Here is an 18,516-nt window from a genome sequence, read left to right on the forward strand (position 1 = left end):
GTTTTTGGGCGTACGTTTGACGAGCACTTGCAACGCCTCGAGGCTGTGTTCGTCAAAGTGCGCGCTGCGAGCTTGAAATTTAAACCACAGAAATGCAATTTGCTACAACCATCGGTGAAGTATTTGGGACACATCGTTAGTGCGTCAGGTGTCGCCACGGACCCGGAGAAAACGGCTTGTGTCCGGACGTGGCCGACTCCCGCATCTGTCGCGGAGGTGCGTAGCTTCGTCGGCTTCGCATCGTGCTATCGCCGGTTTGTCCGCGATTTTGCGACGATTGCGAAGCTGCTGCACGCCCTCTCTGGCATAGGCCAAAGATTTTACTGGGGCGCGGAGGAGGAGGAGGCTGCTTTTGCCTCGCTTCGCACGGCCTTGGCGGATGCGCCGCCCTTGGGGTACCCCGATTTCTCGAAGCCCTTTCTGCTTGACACCGATGCCAGCGACACGGGCATTGGGGCAATCCTGGCCCAGGTGGTCGACGGGGTGGAGAGGGTGGTAGCCTACGGCAGTCAGGTTCTGTCCCCGATGGAACAGCGATACTGCGTGACTCGGAGGGAGCTTTTGGACATAGTTTTTTTTTGTTCAATTGTATAGGCCCTACTTGTATGGTAGGCGGTTTACAGTCCGAACCGACCACGCGGCCCTGCAATATTCGCTGAAGATTGGTCAGCCCTTGGGTCAGCTGTCCCGCTGGCTCGAGGTGCTCCAGGATTACCCCTTTGACGTGATCCACAGAAAGGGGGCACTGCATGGAAATGCAGACGACTTGTCCAGATTGCCGGCAGGCGGCGGGTGTGCTTGCGCCCTGGGTTCTAGCTGTTGCAAGGCCCCAGAGGACGTCGCGGCCTAGTTGGTCGCGTCGGCCGCGACGGCCACCCCCCCGGGTGCGGCGACATCCGCGGATTTCGGCCTGGGACTCCCCCGGGAGGTATGGTCCAGCTTGCAGATGGAGGATTCCTCCCTGCTGAAGCTACGGCGACGCGTCGGACGTACAGCCCGGGGTTCAGCTTCGTCGGCGGCCCCAGCGATCGCCGTGCATGACGGACTCCTCATGCGTTGGGATGCCCAATTGGAACGCTATTGCGTGGTTGTGCCCACTAGCCTGCGTGGTAAATTAACCCGAGCCATTCACGAGATCCTTATGCACCTTGGCTACCACAAGACCCTATTGACCCTTAAGCAGGACTATTACTGGCCAGGTGTGGAGAGTGACGTGGCACTGATTTTGAAGGGTTGCCATGACTGCGTGCGGAGGAAGGCCCCAGTTGTCCAGGACCGGGCCCCGCTGAAGTCCATCCAGGTTTCTCGCGTTAATGAACTCGTGGCGCTTGACATCTTGGGCCCATTCCCTGCATCCCAACGGGGCCATAAATACCTCTTGGTGGGCGTTGAGTACCTCACACGTTGGCCTGTGGCATGGCCTTTGGTCGATCAGTCGGCCTCTTCTATCACCGAGGCGTTCGTCCAGGGGTACTTGTTGGACAAGGGCGCGCCGGAACAATTGTTGACGGATCAGGGGCGGAATTTCTCGTCTAAGCTGCTCACGGAGGTGTGTGACCTCCTTGGCACCAAGAAAATCCGTACCTCGCCCTACCACCCCTAATCGGACGGGATGGTAGAGCGCTTGAACCACACCCTCACTTCCATGCTCTGCCACCATGTGAACATGTCTCAATCGGACTGGGACCGGTTCGTCCCGGGGGTCTTGGCAGCATATCGGTTGGCTCCTCACACCTCAACGGGATTTTCGCCTTTTTATTTAATGTACGGGAGGGAGCCGGAGCCCCCGCTGCACGTCCAACTGGACGTGGGGTCCTCCAGGAAGGGGTCGGCTGTGCCGGTCCCTTTGAAAGTCGCGCTTGACCGGCTGCGCGAGGCACGGCAGGCAGCTGTCGAGAATTCCGCCGGCCGGCAGGCGGCTAATGAGCGGCTGCCCAAACACCAGGCAGCGGGCCTCCCGTGGGTAGCGGGCCAGAAAGCGTGGCTGCATTGTCCCCAGGTCCCGGTTGGCACATCTGCCAAATTGCACCGCCCTTGGCAGGGTCCCATTGAGGTCGTGGAAGTCCCCCGGCTGCAGTGCGTCCGGATTCGGTTTGGACGCCGGCGGTGGATAGTGCACCCGTCCCGGCTCAAACTCTATATTCCATCTACCCTGGGGGATCCACCCTCAACTCCGGGGCGGCCGGCGGGTGATGTGTCCGTCGTGCCTGTCCGGCCGGGTCCTGTTGACGGGGGCGGCGTTCTCCCTGTTTGTGTGCCCCCAGGGCCCTTCCAAGTAGTGCCAGCGGGGACCCCCCGGCCACCGGAGGCTACGGCGGTGGGCCTGTTGCCTGCGGACAGCCCACCTGCACCGGCGGCGGACGCCACACGGGGAAGCGGGCCAACAGCACATACCCGTTCAAGGGGGATGCGGCTCCGGTGATGGCCTGAGTGGCTGTTCGTAGGGCCCAGCCCTGGCGCCGGCTCGGCACTGCCGGCCGGAAGAAGCCGTCTTACTTTTTCCCGTTCATTTGGTTGTTGTTGCTATTGTGATGCCTGGGATGCCGTGCTGCCCTAAGGTTGGGGTTTTCTAGCAGCCGGTTTTACCTTCGGGCACGTGCACGGTTAGTTGTTCGGCTTTCAATGGGGGGGTTGTGCAGCTGGGTCGGCTGTTTTTTTTTCACAGGGAAGGGGTAATGTAGAGGAGTAGAATGGGGAAGTGGCGTCACTTGTGCTGTCCAGGGCGATGACGTGACGTCATGCGCTCGGGGCAGCAGAGTGACGTCACGGCTCCTCAAGGATAAAAGGGGGACCCCGTGACGTAAGCGGGATCATAGCTGGAGAGTAGGGTCTGAGAAGGGTGAAACGGGGAGCCAGGGGCAAGAGGGTAGGGACAGCACAGGGCAGCCGGCTGTGTCGGGACCTAGCCCGGGACCCCTAACCCCTGGGGAGTTGTTCACCCCTGTGTATTGTTAAAGATTTGTATTAAAACCTTGGCGGAAGCCCTTACCTTACCTTAGCCTCCGAGTGAGTCGTTGGGAACTCCTTTACACATGTAACATTTTGGCTATAAGGGTCAAACATTGAATAAGTGATGTTAGGACAAAGTGTGTGTTTTGGAAGTAACCTGTACAGATAACTCAGGTGAGACTCATTGCTCTTGTGATACAGGTCAAAGGGTATTTTTGTGTTTTCAGGAAGCATCTCCCTCTGGATCAACTCATTGTCTTTGAAATAGGGAGCACACTCGGATCGTTCATCAGTTACAAGGCATACCACTCAAAAGTTACACGTAGAGGAGATACATTCTCGACAACACGAATTATAATTTTGTATTACGTGTTGACGTAGATTTTGTCTAACTAGGACAAGAAATGGTCCTTGCTGATTACCGTCTGGATGTGCGTAACGGTTGAAGCAAGCCGACTGCTCTTGAGATGCTGTGCACCAATAAGGGCCCACATGTGGCTTGCACTGAATCAATGATGCACTCCCAGAAGGCTGTGCTAGTTATAGTTTGTGTAAAACATTCATTTGTTTCGTGGAGAGATCGATAAATGAAAGATGTCGTGTCTGCTGATCTGCTTCATAGCAAGGAGGTAATTTTAAGAGCACATTTGGAATGCATTTTTGGTACACATTTGTATTTGGTTACAAGGCAGGGCACATCCAGTAAATACATTCTCCACAACAACACTCATTAGAATTAGATAATTGTATTTCTTCGTTAAAAGCTTATTCATTGAAAACGACATTTCGTGTGAATTTTCTCTCGTCGTTAAGTAGATGGCCTTGCCGGGGGTTCGGTTCGATGCGGACTTTCACCTGGTTGGGATCGCGGGATCGAGATGGGGCGACACAGAGCTGGCCGTGCGAGAAGACCGCCGTCTGCAGATCGATTCCAACGCGATCGAACGTCTGTCCCTGCACCTCCGTCGTTCATGCCGGGGGTGTGTAGGTTTGCGGCGCCCCCTGCATGAAAGCGACGGAACGTGCAGCGTTAGTCACGAAGTTGTGCATAAGCGTCATAACAAGGTGTTGTAAGTTGACTTGCCACCACGTTCACGGGTCAACGGGGCAGCCGAGAGAGAGAGGGAGGTGCGTAGGGGTCGACCAAAGTTTTAACCCCCGGCCCCCCCCCCCACCCCGTGACCGGAGACTAACACCCCTGACCCCCCACCCGTCCTCAAAGCCCCTTAAGATAAGACCTTCCAGAAGATTCTGGGAGGGGGGGGGGGTCAAGAGGGGAGGGGTGACCCCGACCTGGGGATAAAAGGCCAGCCCTCTGGACGAGCCAGGCAGTGTTCACCAACTCAAGCTGAAGACATTCGAAGACCTGAAGACTGGATCAGCTTCTGGGGACCCTCAACCGAGGCTCTTGTTAGAGCCAGGTTGTAGCGGACCAGTGGTGAGCTCCCGTACCCTGGCTGGGACGGGTCGTCCAGTCTTCCCTTAACGCCGGGCTAAGGGACCTGGAGTGTGCAGGCTGCAATAGAAGGGAGGCTGTCACTCTCGGAGGCTATCGGGTGGAAGGGGCCGTACCCCTTCGTGTTACAGTAGTGTGTAGAGCCGAGTTCGAAAGAGTTATAATAAACGCGTTGCCTCAACCAGACATCTCCGTGTGATTATTTAAGGACACAACACTTATATAAAAGAGTGTAGTCAGTGGGTTTTCAAAGTACCTTCGTTTTAGAGAAATTAATTTCACGTGAGCCCACCGCATTAAAACAATGCTCAGCTGAGCGGGGCGAGTCACGGTGTGGGGAGCGGGGTCACCTTATCTGTGTCACGTGCCGTAGCTCACGTAACTTCTGCCGCGACAATGTCTGGATGTTTTCGCCTGAGGACGACCCCTCGTGTTTCGATCGAAACGTCGTGATTTAATATTTTAATTTATTTTTTCTACCTGCGTGACTTTACCAAAAGAACCGAAGAGTATGGAAGACATCTTGTCTGCTGAGCTTGTTCATATCCGTGTACATCGATATCCCACATTGCTTACACGTACACACCACACACAATGAAATAAATAGAAACTAGAACGACTTCCGGGGATGGGCAAAGAATGAGGAATCTCTTTCAATGGTGCGAGTTAAGTTTGTTCGATTCAACATCTCTCTGTCCGTCTGTGTCTCTGTTCCCCTCTGTGTCTCTCTCGCTGACTGTGTCTCTGTCATCTCTGTATCTTTCTTTCTGTGTTCCTCTTGTCTGTGTCTGTCCACCTCTCTCTTGTCAGTCTCTGTGTGTGTCTCTATCAGCGTCTTTCCAACCGTATTCAACTACTGTCAGTTGCAACATGCGCCCGTTCAACTTTCACGGCCCACGACTACACGCGACTCAAACTTGCTCCGAGTCTCTGTGTGTACATTGAACTTGTTTCGCACCATACGTAGCCAACCATGCTAATCTGTGGGTATCTGTGAGTCTCTGTGTGTATCTGGAACTTATTTCGCACCGTACGTAGCCGAACCTGCACAGTAGGAGCGGCTGGTATCTGTGGAGCTGTAGGCTGGGTACATCTGTCAGCAGGAGCGAGAGACAATGAAGCTCCCAAGCATTCACTACGTTACCAACATCATATTTGCACTCATAAGTCGCTTGCCTAATTGCCTCGGCAACTCAGTGTTTCGTATCGAATCTCATCTCAAACAATCGAAGGACGCCCCCTAAGTGGCAGCTGCCCCTGTGTGGCACAAGGTGGCCCTGCACCGGCCTGCACGTGGACATGAGTCTGTCGGTAGGGGGCGATCACTGACGCGCCGTCTGCCTTGTGTAGTTTCTGGATGACTCCTTGTAAAAAAGGTGTCAGTTTTGTTGCCAGATAAAAAGGGTAAAAAAAACAATCATCATATTTTGTTACTGGCAAATGAGGTTTCCGATGGTGTAAATGCTTACCCCGAGCTCTCATACTCTGATGGTGCATTGCCTTTGAGTTGTGCGCCTTTTGGCGTCTTCTGGTCCAACACCATGTGAGACGAGGCTCTAAAGAAAGCTGTCTCGGGTGTGGACCAATCAATTTCAAGGACAGTGCCAATACATTATCAGAGTTGTTGTTTTTTGTTTGCGTTCCGACCGCAGGTATTGTGGTCAATGTAAACATAACTCCTTGTAAAAAAAGGTGTCAGTTTTGTTGCCAGATAAAAAAAAACAATTATCATATTTTGTTACTGGCAAATGAGGTTTCCAATAGTTTCTGGATGTTTGGAATTACCCCAATTTTGACGGTCACACCAACATGAAATGACCTGTGCGTTGTGAATGACACAACGCTATGTTTTACATCTGCCGTGAAGCAGACTGTGCATATTGTGGTGAATGTTACTGGGGTAGCCAGGTGTGCCTGTCGGATTTGAACCTTGAACCTCTGCAATAAATAGAGAATGTGCTACCATATTCTTGGCTCTTTCGGTAAAGTCACGTAAATAGAAAACAAGAATAAAATATAATTTATTTTATTATTTAAATTGTTATTATATTAAAACATTTTCTTTAATGTAGCATGTTTTTTTTTTAATTTACGTGACTTTACCGAAAGAACCAATAATATTAATTCCTGCAGTCACGAAAGTTTTAAGTCAAAATAGAATTCGCCCTCCACTCGGCTCGCCTCAATCTGCGTGGAGGCGTCGGGGGGAGCAGGCTGAGAGAACTTCCTTGCAGACGGCTCCACGCAGCTTCGTGCGGAGCGACAGGCCAGGGAGCTCCCACACAGCGTGGCGCAGCTGATGCACATTTATATTCTTGGTTCTTTCGGTAAAGTCACGTAGACAGAAAACTAAAAACAAAAACATTGGAAAATTATAAATTGATGAAAAGATGTCATTGGTCGACTGAGATGACTGTGCCCACCACAGTGTACACACACACACAGTGTACACACACACACAGTGTACATACACAGTGTACACACACACACAGTGTACACACACACACTCCGTGTGTGTACGCGTGGGCCGGGCTCATTAACATAATTTATTCACGTACGGAGCCGCTCATTGTGGGAGAGGAGTGTTATCGTTCCCCACAAGTGACGTCATGTCCCCTCCTGCTGCCGCGTGACGTCACGAGATAACAGGAAGCTGCTGCTCCGCCCGTGCACTGAAAGCCGAGGTGAGAAATTCTCATCGCGGTTGTGGAGGTGGTTGTTGTTGTGGTAGTGGTTGTTGTGGTGGTGGTTGTTGTGGTGGTTGTTGTGGTGGTGGTTGTTGTGGTGGTTGTTGTGGTGGTTGTTGTAGTGGTGGTTGTTGTGGTGGTGGTTGTTGTGGTAGTGTTGGTTGTGGTGGTGGTTGTTGTGGTAGTGGTGGTTGTGGTGGTGGTTGTTGTGGTGGTTGTTGTAGTGGTTGTAGTGGTGGTGGTTGTTGTGGTTGTGGTGGTTGTTGTGGTTGTGGTGGTGGTTGTTGTAGTGGTTGTAGTGGTTGTGGTGGTTGTGGTGGTTGTGGTTGTGGTGGTGGTGGTTGTGGTGGTGGTTGTTGTGGTGGTTGTGGTGGTGGTGGTTGTTGTGGTTGTAGTGGTGGTGGTTGTTGTGGTTGTGGTGGTGGTTGTGGTGGTTGTTGTGGTAGTGGTGGTGGTGGTGGTTGTGGTGGTGGTTGTTGTGGTGGTTGTGGTTGTTGTAGTGGTTGTAGTGGTGGTGGTTGTTGTGGTGGTTGTGGTGGTTGTCGTGGTGGTGATTGTGGTGGTGGTTGTTGTAGTGTTGGTTGTGGTGGTGGTTGTTGTTGTAGTGGTTGTAGTGGTGGTGGTTGTTGTGGTAGTGGTGGTGGTTGTGGTGGTTGTTGTAGTGGTGGTGATTGTCGTGGTGGTTGTTGTAGTGGTGGTGGTTGTTGTGGTGGTTGTGGTGGTGGTGGTTGTTGTTGTTTACCGAGGTAGAGCCTCGCTCTTTATCTCGTAGGGATGTCAATTGAGTAGCAGCGAGCATGGAAGCGATGTCCAGGTTGGAACTTTACAGCGCGGGGCCTAGCCACGCGGGGTCTTGCCTCCTGCCCTCGCCTGATCGCGTTTGCTTCAATTCTCTCGCTTAAGTTTAATTTGTCTTCACACGCCTCGCCACTTTGTCACTTTGTTTTACTTTTAAATATTCACAACGTTTTTATTTCATTCTTTTTATTACCAGGCCAAGCCCGCTTGAGCTGCTGTACCGCTTTTGTTTTCAGAAGCGACCTGCCCACAACACAAGGTGAGGCTCGTCAACAGCGTGGCGGTGTTCACTCTAGACGCGTGGTGGTGTTCACTCTAGACGCGTGGCGGTGTTCACTCTAGACGCGTGGCGGTGTTCACTCTTGACGTGTGGCGGTGTTCACTCTCGACGCGTGGCGGTGTTCACTCTAGACGTGTGGCGCTGTTCACTCTAGACGCGTGGCGGTGTTCACTCTAGACGTGTGGTGGTGTTCACTCTAGACGCGTGGCGGTGTTCACTCTAGACGCGTGGTGGTGTTCACTCTAGACGCGTGGCGGTGTTCACTCTAGACGCGTGGCGGTGTTCACTCTTGACGTGTGGCGGTGTTCACTCTCGACGCGTGGTGGTGTTCACTCTAGACGCGTGGTGGTGTTCACTCTAGACGCGTGGCGGTGTTCACTCTAGACGCGTGGCGGTGTTCACTCTTGACGTGTGGCGGTGTTCACTCTCGACGCGTGGCGGTGTTCACTCTAGACGCGTGGCGGTGTTCACTCTAGACGCGTGGCGGTGTTCACTCTAGACGCGTGGTGGTGTTCACTCTAGACGCGTGGTGGTGTTCACTCTAGACGCGTGGCGGTGTTCACTCTAGACGCGTGGCGGTGTTCACTCTAGACGCGTGGCGGTGTTCACTCTAGACGCGTGGTGGTGTTCACTCTAGACACGTGGTGGTGTTCACTCTAGACACGTGGCGGTGTTCACTCTAGACGCGTGGTGGTGTTCACTCTAGACACGTGGTGGTGTTCACTCTAGACGCGTGGTGGTGTTCACTCTAGATGCGTGGTGGTGTTCACTCTAGACACGTGGTGGTGTTCACTCTAGACACGTGGTGGTGTTCACTCTAGACACGTGGCGGTGTTCACTCTAGACGCGTGGCGGTGTTCACTCTAGACGCGTGGCGGTGTTCACTCTAGACGCGTGGTGGTGTTCACTCTACTTGGTGGAGTGAGGAAGCATGAATTCTGAGCAGGTGAACGTGGCCAGGCGTGGGTCTGGACACACGTGAACCATGCCAGTGTGTGACAGTGGTGGAGCCAGTGGGGGTGGGGTGGCACGTGCCCCCCCAACGATCCGATCGAAATCCCTAATTTTGATAGGATCATTGGGGTTTATTAGTAACTAGCTTCACTACCCGGCTTCGCCCGGGACTTGGATTCTTGTCTTGGATAAATTTCATATTCCCTCATATTTCACTGAAAACCCCTTTAAAATGTTGATGCTTGCAAGAAAGAAAAATGCCGAAACAAATCAAGTTACCTAAATCGGATGTTTTCACTCAAGGAAATTTAACCTTAACCCAATTCTACGTAAGGTCGATTTTGGCCACTCGGTAAGGGAATGACGTGGCGAGCTGAAAATAGTCGCGTTCACTTAGAAATTCCAAACAGCATAAGCTGTGAAAATTTCATGACGCCAGAGCTCAGCGTTGGAGAGGTTTTGCTGCTTCACTCAAACAAACTGATGTAATGTTCTGCTTCATATTTAAGAGAGCAGTTCTACCAATTCTTCGCACGGATATGTATTGAAACTCCGAGAAGCCAATGGTTTCATCGGCCAGGAGCAAAGCGCCTCCTAAAATCTCCCGGCACACTGTTAACAGCTCTAAGCATTGCATAGCGCTTAACTCAGGTGAGATGCGGGTTGACGCCATAAACTTCATGGTCATACAAAATACAAAAGTATTTTTATACTTGTTTCATTGTGTACAGTATGGAACCTACGCACATGCCAAATTTCAAGTGTGTAGCATGTTGGGAAGTATGCTAAACACTTTCGAACAGACACACGTATCCACACATTTCCCTTTCATATATATAGAAAAATCAGCATTTTGCGACCCCCACTGCCACTGTGTGGCATATTATTACGTGCCAGGGCTCTATGAGAGGACAACAGTCCGAGTCCATTATTGGCAATAATTAACGGCAAAGCAGTTACAAGCGACTCACAGAATTGTGCGCAGTTGCGTGTACAGTACACGACTTCCCTGATGGCAAACACCTTCAGCGAGCACGATGCCGATCACACGCGTCGAATAAAAAGCAAGGGACAAGTCCTTGGTAACAACTCCTTACTAACAACTCCTTACTAACAACTCCTTACTAACAACTCCTTACTAACAACTCCTATCATTTTTCATTGCTGAAGGGGTTGTATATATAGGTGTTATGAAAATTGATGAAAATAATGAAAATTAAATGAAATTTGCATAATTTATCCGAAATTATGTTAATTAGCATACATTATGCTGATTCGAGAGATAATCGTATTAATTTATGCGAGTGGGCGTGGTTATGATAATGTAGGTCGTTATGGATTATCAGGTCGAGCCTCGGTGACGAAGGTTGGTTATTAATTGGAACAACGCAATTAATCATATGCAGTGACGCAGGCGTGAGCGTAAATGAGAGAGAGTCGATTCGACTCTGCTCTTTAATTCCGTATTATCGATAAGGATATGATTACTCTCGATTGAACATGATGAATTATGTGTTATGGATTATGTGTGGTGATAGTGTGCTTATGATAGGTCCCCAGGATTCAGATCTCATACGCAGAACAATATTATGCAGAATTTCAGGAAGAATCACACACAACCTTTATGCTTTAATCAATTTTATTCTCTAGAAAACTTAAATTTTTGGATAATATGAAAACTCTCGTTTTTGGAATTTCAACACAGCGTTAACATGATACCATCACTATTGCGTTGTTTCACTTTGATAACGGCACCTGTGGTTAATTCCAGACGCGTAACGCAATCGATCGTTTGTTGAGAGAGAGATTAAAACATGCAACTATTCTATCAAAACCTTAGCCTTATAATATGTAAATTCGTGTTTAAACATTGCCCACACAGTACCACATCCATTCATAGACCTTCAAGTCAATTCATCTCACGTTATTAATAGTAGGACGATTCGTTATTATGCCACTCAATGACAGCAGTATTTTTCGTTATGAATTGATTTTTAATGCACCACCTTGGAGTGGCAACCCTTCTTGATTATCCCGATATGCGTATCATGTGTCTTCTTTATCACTGGTTCAATTCTTTGCGTAAAGCAGACGCCGAGGTTAGCATCTCTTGTGTCCAAAATGTGTTTCCTGTGTGTTGCGGCGCGGTGGAGGAGTGAGGGGGAGAGTGTGGGGGGGGGGCATACGAACGGCTTGTCACAGTTTCTGTCCACCGCTGGCTGGATGAGTCAGCACGACGCTCGCCGTCGTCGCGCCGATGGGTGTTGAGTGCGGGGCCGCTGCCCTCTCAGCCCTGGTGACATGAAGTTGCGCGCTGTGGCACGCTGGTGGCACGCTGTTGGCACGCGCTGGTGCTGATGCTGGTGCTGATGGCACGCTGGTGGCACGCGCTCCCTCTCCTTAAAGATGCGCGAACGCGCCCGTGCTGGTTCGCTGACAGCAGTTTCCTCCACTGCTGGATGAGCTGCGCCGGCGCGCGCTCTTTCCGCTGCTGTAGTATCTGACGCTGCGCTCGTGGGCGACAGGTCAAGTTTTCTTCTGCTGAGTGAGCCGAGTCGCACGCGCTCTCTCTGTTGAGGTTGTTGGCGGCTCTCTGACAGCAGGTTTCCTCCACTGCTGTATGACTCAATTCGCACGCGCTTAGTCGCTGGTTTGCTGAAGTTGTTGGCGGCTGTCCAAGCTTTTCCGCTGCTGGTTGAGCCACGTTGCACGTGCTTTCTCTGTGGAGATGCTCGAGCGCTCTCAGCGCTGATTTGCTGATACTTTGTTGGCGGCTGGCCAAGCTTTTTCTTCTGTTGAGTGAGTTCATTCGCACGTGCTCTCTCTGTTGACTGTTGAAGTGCGCGAACGCGCTCGTGCTGGTTCGCTGACAGCAGGTTTCCTCCACTGCTGTATGACTCACTTTTGTTGATACATCGCGACTCAGCGATCCTCGCTACTCAGCGAGGCTCGGAGCCAGCCGCTCCATGCGACTGCTCGTCCTGTGGACGTCTTGAATCGCTGATCTGTCTTGACTGACTTAACTGAACTTTTTGAAAATGCGCTGACCGTTATATTCAAAGACATTCTTCTCTCTGTGCAGTGAAGGGGGGGGGGGGGGCGTGGTCTGTGCGTGTGTGTTCGTGTGTGTGTGTACAGATGGCTCCTGCGATAACGACCTGTTTGCCCTGGCGTGAAATTCCTCTCTCGCGCTCTGCGGGAGAGACAAAGATGGTCGGGAGCACCTTCTCCCCTCTATACTTTGAGTTAACATCGCAAATTAATTATTGGATAATAATTCATTGATATATCTGGTGGCCTGGTCTTAATTGGAGTGAGCGTGAGGACCGCTAACTTTAGCTTATTCTTGTTATTGCATTTTAAATTTTAACCGTTGTTTTAATGACAAAATAAAAAAATATATGGTTTAACCCGTGGGCACCCTCGTTTCTGGCTTGCGGAGGGCTTCCCTCTGTGTGACCTCCCTTAGGGCACATCAAACTCTTGTTCATCTGGAGATCTTCGCAGATAGCTGCTAACATCCTTGCCTCGAGAGTTTTATTATTTATTTAATAATGGCCTGTTTATGATCGACATCTGGTTTTTCGTGTGCCTGGCTTACGGGTTTTATTGATTATTTTTTTTTCGTTTGTTTAAAAAAATATATGATATATATAACGGCAAGCAAATATTATTGTTAATATCAATTTTGGAAAAGGCTCATATACAACACCCTCCTACCTGAAAATCCAGGCTCCACCTCTGAGTGTGTGACAGTGTCAAGTTTGTATTTGCAATAAAGTCTATTAACTCTATTGAGCACGGAGGTTATATCAAAACAGTAGTTTATTTTTGTTTTCCTCTGCAACTCTTTGTAAGAATGTAGTCAGGAAGTTATCACAGCACACGTGCAGCTGAAGTCGGAACTGTTTATCCCAGCATTCAAGGACATCTGTGCCTGGCTTCACACCTCTAAGTTGTGATTGAACATTAATTTATGCATTTCTGCATAACACAAATAGTATTATTTTCAACACCCTTTGCTATGTCAGCTGAATTTAGCTTTCATAAATATTCCTTCTGAAGACAGACAGCCGAAATTGTGTACTCGGAGTTTTGGGTTAACATTCATTTTGAAGATACGAGGGCTTCCAGGCACGTTTATGACATTTGCCCTCTCATTGTGTGCCATAACAGCCCATGTGATGAATTTGGGACACTTTTTCACTATAACATGAATATATTATTAAGTATAGACGTGTAAGTCACGTGTGACTGTATATGCATTCCTCTGTGCATCGATACTGACGTGTAGATGGTGTGGATATTATTTTTTTTCTGCCTGCAGCTTTTGCTTCCTCTGCAGAATTTGTCTGATGGAGCAAAGGCACTCGGAGCGGCTCGGTGCAAAAAGGCATCAATGCGACCGGCGTGCAAACAACACGGATAGTACTGGAGATTTGACACGGCACCATAGAACACACACAGGAGAGAAATCCTTCAAGTGCTGTGTGTGTGGGAAGGCGTTTGCACGTTCATCTGCTCTTGTAGCACACCAGAGAAGACACACGGGAGAGAAACCCTTCAAGTGCAGTGTGTGTGGGAAAGCGTTTGCACGTTCATCAAATCTTCAAGTGCACCAGAGAACTCACACGGGAGAGAAACCCTTCAAGTGCAGTGTGTGTGGGAAGGCGTTTTCAGATTCATCTACTCTTGTAAAACACCAGACAACACACACGGGAGAGAAACCCTTCAAGTGCAGTGTGTGTGGGAAGGCGTTTGCACAGTCACCAAATCTTCAAGTACACCAGAGAACACACACGGGAGATAAACCCTTCAAGTGCAGTGTGTGTGGGAAGGCGTTTTCACAGTCACAACATCTTCAAGTACACCAGAGAACACACACAGGAGAGAAACCCTTCAAGTGCAGTGTGTGTGGGAAGGCGTTTGCACAGTCATCTACTTTTGTAACACACCAGAGAACACACACAGGAGAGAAACCCTTCAAATGCACTCTGTGCGGGAAGGCGTTTTCAGATTCATCTACTCTTGTAACACACCAGAGAACACACACAGGAGAGAAACCCTTCAAGTGCACTCTGTGCGGGAAGGCGTTTTCAGATTCATCTACTCTTGTAACACACCAGAGAACACACACGGGAGAGAAACCCTTCAAGTGCAGTGTGTGTGGGAAGGCGTTTGCACAGTCATCTGCTCTTGTAACACACCAGAGAACACACACAGTAGGAAAACCCTTCAGGTGCACTCCGTGCGGGATGGTGTTTGCACTTTCATCAAATCTTCATGTACACCAGAGAACACACAAGGGTCAGAAGATCCACAAGGAGTGGAGTCTGAGATCAGCTTGTGAAAGTCAAAGTGCCGCAATGAGGCCATCCCTCATGAAACAAGAACCGGAAGAAAATCCCAGCCTGGACACTTTTAAAGGTATCGAGGTAAAATATGAAGAGATGAAGGTGAAATGTGAAGAAGTGATGGTGAAGAGCGAAGAAGTGAAGGTAAAATGTGAAGATGAAGATTCAACTCCAAAATCGGACCTTCACATCGATGGAGGCAACTTGAAGCAGGAGGAGAATTCTGACTGTGAGGCAGAGCGAGGCAACTCCCAGCAGTTTGTGGAAGTGGAGGTGTGGGTGGACTTCCTCCGAGACAATACAAAGTCAAATGGAGACCCGGTAAATGTGTAAGCTTGAGACTATGTCGCTGCAATAGATGCACCTTTGTCACAGGCCTTTATTGACAAGAATGAAGTTGAACACTCAATTCATTGGTTCAACCTGCAGGGTAAGAGTGGCCAGTCTTTGTGGACCTGTGGGTTGGGTAGATCTCTAACCAGAAGCGAGAGGCAGTAAGCTCCCAGTCATTCACTAGGTTTTAATTCCATTTATATGGTGCTTGCTTTATCGCCTCTGGCAATTCGGAGTTTTGTATCGTATCTCGTCTCAAACACTCGAAGAGCATCCCCAAGTAGCAGCTGCCCCTGTGTGGCACAAGGTGGTGGCCCTGCACCGGCCTGCATGTGGACAAGAGCCTGTCAGTAGGGGGCGATGGTTGATGTGGCATCTCAGTTGTGGAGTTTGTAGGTAATGTTTAGAATTTGATACATTTTGACCCAGACTCCAGCATGCAGTGGCCTACTCGTTTTGAATGACAAAATATGTTGTACATACACTGTTAAGCAGATGGTGCGTATTTTTAAAAATATCTTCTTGTTAATATGATGTAACCTGATACAGCATATTTCAGTGCAGTAATAAAATTTAATTAAAATTACTCAATACTTTATAATGAATACTTGTCTGATTGTGTGCGTACATGTAACATTTTGTCTATAAGGGTCAAACATTGAATAAGTGATGTTAGGACAAAGTGTGTGTTTTGGAAGTAACCTGTACAGATAACTCAGGTGAGACTCATTGTTCTTGTGATACAGGTCAAAGGGTATTTTTGTGTTTTCAGGAAGTATCTCCCTCTGGATCAACTCATTGTCTTTGAAATAGGGAGCACACTCGGATAATTCATCAGTTACAAGGCATACCACTCAAAAGTTACACGTAGAGGAGATTCATTCTCGACAACACGAATTATAATTTTATATTACGTGTTGACGTAGATTTTGTCTAACTAGGACAAGAAATCCTCCTGGCTGATTAACGTCTGGATGTCCGTAACGGTTGAAGCAGCCCGGCTGCTGTTGAGACGCTGTGCACCAATAAGGGTCCACATGTGGCTTGCACTGAATCAAAAATGCACTTCCAGAAGGCTGTGCTAGTTATAGTTTGTGTAACACATTCCTTTGTTTCGTGGAGAGATCGATAAATGAAAGATGTCATGTCTGCTGATCTGCTTCATAGCAAGGAGGTAATTTTAAGAGCACATTTGGAATGCATTTTTGGTACAGATTTGTATTTGGTTATAAGGCAGAGCACATCTAGTAGATACATTATCCACAACAACACTCATTAGAATTAGATAATTGTATTTCTTCATTTAAAGCTTATTCATTGAAAACGACATTTCGTGTGAATTTTCTCTCGTCGTTAAGTAGATGGCCTTGCCGGGGGTTCGGTTCGATGCGGACTTTCACCTGGTTGGGATCGCGGGATCGAGATGGGGCGACACAGAGCTGGCCGTGCGAGAAGACCGCCGTCTGCAGATCGATTCCAACGCGATCGAACGTCTGTCCCTGCACCTCCGTCGTTCATGCCGGGGGTGTGTAGGTTTGCGGCGCCCCCTGCATGAAAGCGACGGAACGTGCAGCGTTAGTCACGAAGTTGTGCATAAGCGCCATAACAAGGTGTTGTAAGCTAACCTGCTACCACGTTCACTGGTCAACAGGGGGCAGCCGAGAGAGCCAGGTGCGTAGGGGTCAACCAAAGGTTAAACCCCCTGCACCCCCCCGTGACCGGAGACTAACACCCCTGACCCCCCCACGCATCCCTAAGGCCCCTTAAGATAAGACCTTCCTGAAGGTTCTGGGAGGGGTGGGTGGGGGTCAGGAGGGGATGGGTGACCCCGACCTGGGGTTAAAAGGCCGGCCCTCTGGACAGGCTGGGCAGTGTTCACCAACTCAAGCCTGAAGACATCCGAAGACCTGAAGACTGGACCAGCACCTGGGGACCCTCAACTGAGGCTCTTGTTAGAGCCGGGTTGTAGTGGACCAGAGGTGAGCTCCCGTACCCTGGCTGGGACGGGTCGTCCAGTCTTCCCTTAACGCCGGGCTAAGGGACCCGTGGGTAGCAGAGCCCGGAGTGTGCAGGCTGCGATAGAAGGGAGGCTGTCTCTCCCGGAGGCTATCGGGTGGAAGGGGCCGTACCCCTTCGTGTTACAGTAGTGTGTAGAGCCGAGTTCGAAAGAGTTATAATAAACGCGTTGCCCCAACCAGACGTCTCCGTGTGGTTAGTTAAGGACACAACACTTATATAAAAGAGAATAGCCAGTGGGTTTTCAAAGTACCTTCGTTTTAGAGAAATCAATTTCACGTGAGCCCACCGCATTAAAACGATGCTCAGCTAAGCGGGGCGAGCCACGGGGGGGGGGGGGGGGGTCACCTTATCTTCGTCACGTGCCGTAGCTCACGTTACTTCTGACGCGACAATGTCTGGATGTTTTCGCCTGAGGATGACCGCTCGTGTTGCGATCGAAACGTGATTTATGTTTTTTAATTTATTTTTTCTACCTGCGTGACTTTACTGAAAGCACCAAATAGTATGAAAGACGTCTTGTCTGCTGATCTTGTTCATATCTGTGTACATCGATATCCCACATTGCTTTCACGTACACCCCACACACAATGAAATAAACAGAAACTAGAACGACTTAATTCCGGGGATGGGCAAAGATTGAGGAATCTCCATCAATGGAGCGAGTTAAGTTTGTTCGATTCAACATCTCTCTGTCCGTCTGTGTCTCTGTTCCCCTCTGTGTCTCTCTCTCACTGACTGTGTCTCTGTCGTCTCTGTATCTTTCTTTCTGTCTCCCTCTTGTCTGTGTCTGTCCACCTCTCTCTTGTCAGTCTCTGTGTGTGTCTCTATCAGCGTCTTTCCAACCGTATTCAACTGCTCTCAGTAGCAACATGCGCCCGTTCAACTTTCATGGCCCACGACTACACGCGACTCAAACTTGCTCCGAGTCTCTGTGTGCACGTTGAACTTGTTTCGCACCATACGTAGCCAACCATGCTAATCTGTGGGTCTCTGTGTGAGTCTCTGTGTGTATCTGGAACTTCTTTCGCACCGTACGTAGCCGAACCTGCACAGTAGGAGCGGCTGGTATCTGTGGAGCTATGGGCTGGGTACATCTGTCAGCAGGAGCGAGAGACAATGAAGCTCCCAAGCGTTCACTACGTTACCAACATCATATTTGCACTCATAAGTCGCTTGCCTAACTGCCTCGGCAACTCGGTGTCTCGTATCGAATCTCATCTCAAACAATCGAAGGACCCCTCCCTAGGTGGCAGCTGCCCCTGTGTGGCACAAGGTGGCCCTGCACCGGCCTGCACGTGGACATGAGTCTGTCGGTAGGGGGCGATCATTGACGCGCCATCTCCCTTGTGTAGTTTCTGGATATTGTTTGGAATTGCCACAATTTTGACCGTGACACCAACATGCAATGACCTGTGCGTTGTGAATGACACAACGCTATGTTTTACAGCTGCCGTGAAGCAGACTGTGCATATTGTGGTGAATGTTACTGGGGTAGCCAGGTGTGCCTGTCGGATTTGAACCTTGAACCTCTGCAATAAATAGAGAATGTGCTACCATATTCTTGGTTCTTTCGGTAACGTTACGTAAATAGAAAACAAGAATAAAAATATTTTTTATTTTTTAAATTGTTATTATATTACTATTTTTTCCTTTAATGTAACCTTTTTTTAATTTACGTGACTTTAC

The 18,516-nt window shown here is 49.5% G+C and overlaps 2 protein-coding genes across 6 annotated transcripts in view; both read left to right on the forward strand.

Moving 5' to 3' along the window:
- LOC116958743 (uncharacterized) overlaps positions 1-15,397 on the forward strand; it is a 70,292-nt gene extending 54,895 nt beyond the window's left edge. The window contains exons 1-3 of one of the 5 annotated variants that reach the window (XM_076057425.1): positions 7,039-7,089; positions 8,087-8,149; positions 13,452-15,397. In XM_076057425.1, coding sequence (XP_075913540.1) covers positions 13,480-14,811 — 1,332 coding nt within the window. In that variant the 5' untranslated portion in view covers positions 7,039-7,089; positions 8,087-8,149; positions 13,452-13,479 and the 3' untranslated portion in view covers positions 14,812-15,397. Of the gene's footprint in view, positions 1-7,019; positions 7,090-7,545; positions 7,907-8,086; positions 8,150-13,451 lie in introns of those variants that run through there. The other 4 variants (XM_076057424.1, XM_076057423.1, XM_076057427.1 and 1 more) reach the window with 4 other exon arrangements.
- The window catches only part of LOC116958761 (uncharacterized), a 59,670-nt gene continuing 49,258 nt past the window's right edge, over positions 8,105-18,516 (forward strand). Inside the window, exon 1 of the mRNA XM_076057434.1 lies at positions 8,105-8,149. The gene's annotated coding sequence lies outside the window, so the exon portion shown is untranslated. The remainder of the gene's footprint in view (positions 8,150-18,516) is intronic.

Source organism: Petromyzon marinus, chromosome 82, assembly GCF_048934315.1.
Source record: "Petromyzon marinus isolate PM22_M1 ecotype Great Lakes invasive population chromosome 82, UKy_Petmar_22M1.pri1.0, whole genome shotgun sequence".
NCBI classification, from domain to species: Eukaryota; Metazoa; Chordata; class Hyperoartia; order Petromyzontiformes; family Petromyzontidae; genus Petromyzon; species Petromyzon marinus.